This window comes from Podarcis erhardii, assembly GCF_964252035.2.
Source record: "Podarcis erhardii genome assembly, chromosome: 13".
Classification (NCBI taxonomy): domain Eukaryota; kingdom Metazoa; phylum Chordata; class Lepidosauria; order Squamata; family Lacertidae; genus Podarcis; species Podarcis erhardii.
Genome location: NC_138502.1, coordinates 26516404 through 26522403, shown reverse-complemented (window position 1 = coordinate 26522403; position 6000 = coordinate 26516404). Strand labels below are relative to the sequence as shown.

The window sequence follows — 6000 nt, the reverse complement described above, 5'->3', positions numbered from 1 at the left end:
CGTGGTCCAAGTTATAAGGAAGGAGATTCCAACTAAACATTAGGAAGAACTTTGTCAGTAAGGGCTGTTTGATAGTGGAACAGACTCCGACGAGAGGTGGTTTTTAAGCAGAGGCTGGGTGGCCATTCGTCAGGTATAATCTAGTTGAGATTCCGGCATTGCAGGGGGTTGGACTAGATGACCCTCAGGGGTCCCTTCCAACTCTACAATGCTGTGATTCAATGGTTGCTGGGAATTATAACTCTGTGAGGGGTAAACTACAGGGCCCAGAATTCTTTGAGGGAAAGAATGTGTTTTTTTCTAGAATGTGTGTAAAGGTATAGTGATTATAATACCCGCTATGTAACTTGTGCTTTTCACTACATTTGATTGTATGCTGCCTTGGGCATTGCTGTATGAAAGGGAAAAGTGGGGTGCAGATCATTTCCTCCTTTCTTTGCTTGTATGGACCCATGGGGGGGGGGAGGAATGGTGTTTTGTAGAGTACAAAAGGACGGGTCCCTGCCTGAAGGAGCTTACAAGCAGGGAAGCAGGGGGACAACAGAGATGCAGTGTGCATTTGTTTTAGTTGCACATGCTTAGGCTTAGGTCAACTCTAAAGGAGAAAGCAGCATTCTGAAATCTACAGAAAGCATTCCTGAAATGTGCAGGTTGTGAAGTTGTAGCTGACTGGGAGGTCTTGTGCAACAAACCCACTTTCCCAAAAGATCAGACCTTTTGCAGAAAGGAGAGTAACTGGGCAATGCACTGGAAAGTGCAAGGTGGCACTTGTTTGAGATCACATCATCTAGGCTTCCCTGCAAACAAATCGGAATGAATGCTCAACACACAGGTCTTCCAAACGTATCCTTGCAGGCTGAGTTACAGCACATGGTAGGGAAATTGGGGTAAGTACAGGTAAAGGGACCCCTGACCATTAGGTCGAGTCGTGGCCGACTGTGGGGTTGCGGCGCTCATCTCGCTTTATTGGCCGAGGGAGCCGGCATACAGCTTCCGGGTCATGTGGCCAGCATGACTAAGCCGCTTCTGGCGAACCAGAGCAGCACACAGAAAAGCCGTTTACCTTCCCGCCAGAGCGGTACCTATTTATCTACTTGCACTTTGACGTGCTTTCGAACTGCTAGGTGGGCAGGAGCAGGGACCAAGCAATGGGAGCTCACCCAGTCACGGGGATTCGAACCACCGACCTTCTGATCGGCAAGTCCTAGGCTCTGTGGTTTAACCCACAGCACCACCTGCGTAGGGAAATTGGGGAGGTTGTGCCAAAGGCTTCCTGGGAAAGGTGGCTTTTGAGGAGGGATTTGAAGGAAGCAAAAGAGGTGGCATCAAACAGGTTTCCTGGGAGGCACTTCCAAGCGCACAGGGCAGCAAGGGAAGAGAGGGTGAGCCCTTTTGAGGGGGCAAGAGACCTTCGAACAGAGAGTTGGAGGCAGCTAGGTCACAAACAAGAATGCATCTGAGAGAGGCCCCTGGAGAGAGGGACAAGGAGCTCACGCTTGATCTCGGAGTGGTCAGGAAACCCGTGAAAGGGTGAAGCATCAGAGTCAGAGGCAGGAGAGGTGAATAATTTTGGCAGCAGAGTGCAGCAGGTATGATAGCAAAGGAAGGTCAATAAGAGGTAGTATACCAGGCAAATGCTGGAGATAAACAAAGGTTTCCGTTGGCTACCAAGGGGAACAGGATTACTTGGACTCGTGGCGTGATCCAGCAGGACTCTTCTGATATTCCACTTGGCAAAGTCCAGGTCTGGACAGCTGAGAAAGAAGGCGCTCCCATCCTTTGTTTAGCTTCCAGGCACCAGCGCTGAAACACAGTGCGTGAAATTGAGGAAATCTGATTGGTGTTGACCTGCAAACACCCAAGGCAGCTTCATCCCTTCTCTCGCAAATACGCGCGTAACTTTTCAGCGAGGACCCACCCATTGGTGGAGGCGCCCAGCCTCTCTCGCCTGCCCTCCCGCCGGAGGGGCCAATGGGAAAGCGCCCTCCTACGTGCTGTATTAGCATATCAAAAGAAAAAGGCGAGGTTAATGAACCACTCGTAAAAAGGAGGGGTGGGTGGGCGGGCGTTGGGAGATCACAATAATACAAGGAAGGGGGAGGAGCCAAGGCGCTCCTGAAATCAAACTTGGAGGAAGCGGCAGCAGGAGTGAGACCAGCATTGGGTAGCCTTCGCCCAGTTTCTGTTGCAGAGCCCGGGAGGTGGGTGGCAGAAGAAGATGCGAATTCGCTTGTTTTAATCTGCATAAAAGGGGAGGTCTCCAATGGCAAAACAGACCCTCCGCTCCCCATTCAGAAGAGTTTAGCGGGAGGTGTTTTTTTTTTGTTTCCTCTTTAATAACTGGGTCGTTTCTTTGGTCCTTATACAAGGCAGCGGGGTGGGTGGAGAGAACCCCAAATAATTCTAACCGGGGTTAAAAACAAAATTCAATTCAGAGAACCAAGAATTAAGACTTCCCAGCCAGGCACAGGAAATAAAAAGGTCGCTTCGTGGAGAGCAGGAGGAGACAACCCGAAGTTGCATCTGCTCCTCGTCCATTCCTCCTCCTCCTCCTCCGGACCCAGGTCCGGTCGCCCAACAGCCGCCTCTGTACCATGACCGAGATCACGGAGAAGGAAAATGACCCGCAGCAGCACAACAGCGATCCGCAGCAGACTCCGGGCACCGCTCCCAGCCTCCACGAGACGAAGGTACCCAAGGCTTCCTCTCCGCGCGATCCGTGGCGCAGACTTTCTCTCTTGCCGCCTCTCTGCTCTTCTCTTTAAAAAGCGCAAACATGACGCTCCTCGGTTAGAGCTGCCTCCCGCCCGGGATCGAGCGGGTTGGGGACGCTGTTTGGTTTTGTGTTGTCTGCTGTGTTGTGCGCGTCTCTCTCTCTCTTCCCTCTTGGAAGATGTGAGCATCTCCACACCACCCACCTGCCCATCGCTTTGGTTTGCAAACAATTTCTCCCCTAGACTCGAGCGTGTGTATGTGTGTCTCTTTGCGTCTTCTCTCCATCTCCCATAACCGCTCGTGCCTCCCTTTCCCTGCAGTAAACGAGGAGTCCGTGGCCGCCCCCTCCTCACCCGCCAAAGCGCGCCTTTACGTTTGCTCCACAACCGCAGTGTGGGGCTGAGTTGGTCCCCCCCCCCCGGACATCTCTCTCTCTCTCATATTCCTCCTATGCGGTGCACTCGCTCTTTGCATAGGGCACTGTAGGGTTACGGTGCTGTGGGATCAGTGGGGACCCGGAGGTGGGGAGTCAAACCACCGGATTCCTCCCAGTCTTGTGACCGATTTCCCTCTCTGGATGTCGAGCGGCGTGTGTGTATGTGTGTGTAGATACGTGTGTTCTTGGCTTCCCAGTAAGGAACGATTCTGTTCAGGAAAAAACATCTTAAGTTACCTCTTGGATGTGTCTTATATGCTGATCGATTCCTAGATCAAACGACAGGATAGGAAGCCGTGCGATTTCATATCTATAGATACAGTACATGGCACTTCTAAATGCCATACAACCCGAACCTGTCATATTAGCTGGGTTCTGCCCCCCCCCCATATAATCAGTGTTGTAAATAGACTTCATGCCCCGCTCTGCTCCATCGACCTCAGTCATTGAAAATGTAAATGGCTAAAAAAATTGCAGTTTATATCTATCTATACCTCTGTACAAATCTAGGATATTGGCCAATACCTAACTTAGGTTTGTATGTTTTCAAGGGGGGGGGGAGGGATGTTTCATACACACACACACACACACACACAAACACACACGTGTCTCAGTGTGTGTATTGGAGGGGGAGCGCGTTCCAAAAGGTTACTAGCGTGGGAATCATAATAACATCTTAATGATGGCGGGAGAGGGGTGGGATTTGGAAACCAGCAATTTAGCCTGGTGGGTCTGTGTGTGTGTGTGTTCCACTGCAGTAGTGTGACTTATTAGCACATGCTTTAATTGCAGGCTTTGCTGTCATAATGGTTGTGTTCTTTCGCAGCTGAAAGCCTAGAGGGGGGAGAGTGTCTTGGGACCCAATTTTGGAGGAGAGGGGTGGAGAAGGAAGTGGGGGGGGAGAATTGCTTTGCTAAATGTAGATTTATATACAGTATTTTAATTGCCTGGCTGAACCAGAGCAAAGTGCATCTAGTCCAGAATTCTGCGCAGGATCCTGGTCCAGAATCCAGCCCACTGGATGCTTCTAAGTAGCTCCAGGATAGGGCACTAAAGGGCCTTCTCTTGGTGCGTCTCTCTCAGCATCTGGAATTCCAAGGAAGGCTGCTCCTGTTTATGGAGGCTCAGTTGCCTATAATGACTTTCCTCCACGGAAAGTGTTGTGGTTTTTATGTTTTTCTAAAGCTGGAAGCCTTTGGCTCTGAAAAGATAACAGGCACTCATGGAGCCACTCATCGAAAGGGCAAGTGTCTGGCACTGGCTCACCTGCATCTTGCCACTCATTTCCTAGAGCCCACCTCCCTCCTTCCTCTCCATTGTGGTTGAACACAAAAAAGCACTCTGTGCATGTTCAGAGCTCTGCTGCTTTCTCCATTCTTGCAATTACTGATCATAGATTTAGGGACTTCCATACACCCCTGGAGAATGCTGAAGCTGTACATGCACCCTAAGAATCAGAATGGGGACAGAATCAAGAGTTCTTAGCTGGTGACCTATTTCACCCCAGACAGCAGGATCTTGGCTATGGTTATGGTAGGGGCAGGCACTTATGGATACTGTGGTACCTCGGGTTACAGACACTTCAGGTTACAGACTCCGCTAACCCAGAAATAGTACCTCAGCTTAAGAACTTTACCTCAGGATGAGAACAGAAATTGCATGGGGACAGCGGGAGGCCCCATTAGCTAAAGTGGTACGGTTTCAGGTTAAGAACGGACCTCCAGAACAAATTAAGTTCTTAACCCGAGGTACCACTGTACTTGCAAATGCAGACCAGAACCTCATGTGTTGCATGACACAATCTAGGCTAAGGCATAAGAAATTGGGGGGGGGGGAGGCTTCTTATTTTAACTCTCATCATGTGCATTCCACCCCCGCTCCAATTTGATATTAACGTCTTCATGGGCCGAGGAGGAGGGAAAATCTGTGTTGTATGAATACACAGGCTAGATCTCCCGCCTGCTCTGATGACAGCATCTCTGCTGATGTCAGTGCCGTGACGTTGGCTGCTAATTCATCTAATATCCCAAGTAGATTTGAAATCGAGGGAGGAGAAGCTGTGGTGCTGCAGAGGGGGGTTTTTTTATCCACCCCTGACAAGTCCCAGCACTGTGTGTGTGTGTGTGTGTGTGTGTGTGTGTGTGTGCGCATTTGTCTTATGCAAGCACAACAGGACATGGTGCTGCTTTGCCCTGCAGTTCACTTTCTCGGAAGTTAAGTGTGGGGAGAGATGGGGGAGGTCGAAACGCAGTGTTCCTCAGGTTCCTTGCGTGGGTGAGGTACTCCCAGATGGCTCGCAAGTCTGTGTACCAAGTGGCTGTTGTTCCTCTTTGTTATTAATCATTTCTAATTCAACTTGTAATTAATTTGTAAACCTTGATCTCGTCTCGCTGCTGCTGCTCCATGTGCAGAATCTGCGAGGTAGATCACTGGTGGGCCATTTTTGGGGTGGGGGGTGGGGAAATATTTATTTACCTTTGTATCCTGCCTCACCCCCCAGGAGTTAAAGGTGGCATGCATACTTCACCACCACCACCCTCCCATTTTGTCCTCACAACAACCGTAGGAGGTTGGTTAGACTGAGAGAGTGAGCAACTGGTTCAAAGTCTCCATGGCTGAGTGGGGATCGAACTGTGGCCTCTCAGGTCTTAGTCTAGCTCTCTAACCACTACACTGGCTGTCATACCGTCTCATGATCTCTTTATACCTCCTCCAAGTGCTGAGCCTTGTTCTCTGGACTGTACCACTCCAGGTTGGTGATGAAGTGGGGTATTGTGTATTTTGATGGCTCCCCTATGTGTGTGGGGGGGGACTCCCCGAACACACACACACACACACACACACACACA

The 6000-nt window shown here is 50.2% G+C and overlaps 1 protein-coding gene across 2 annotated transcripts in view; it reads left to right on the top strand.

Moving 5' to 3' along the window:
* Window positions 1-2118: 2118 nt before the first annotated feature.
* The window catches only part of STAC2 (SH3 and cysteine rich domain 2), a 40932-nt gene continuing 37050 nt past the window's right edge, over window positions 2119-6000 (top strand). For both annotated transcript variants that reach the window (XM_081837045.1, XM_081837044.1), the window contains exon 1: window positions 2119-2690. In XM_081837045.1, coding sequence (XP_081693171.1) covers window positions 2595-2690 — 96 coding nt within the window. In that variant the 5' untranslated portion in view covers window positions 2119-2594. The remainder of the gene's footprint in view (window positions 2691-6000) is intronic.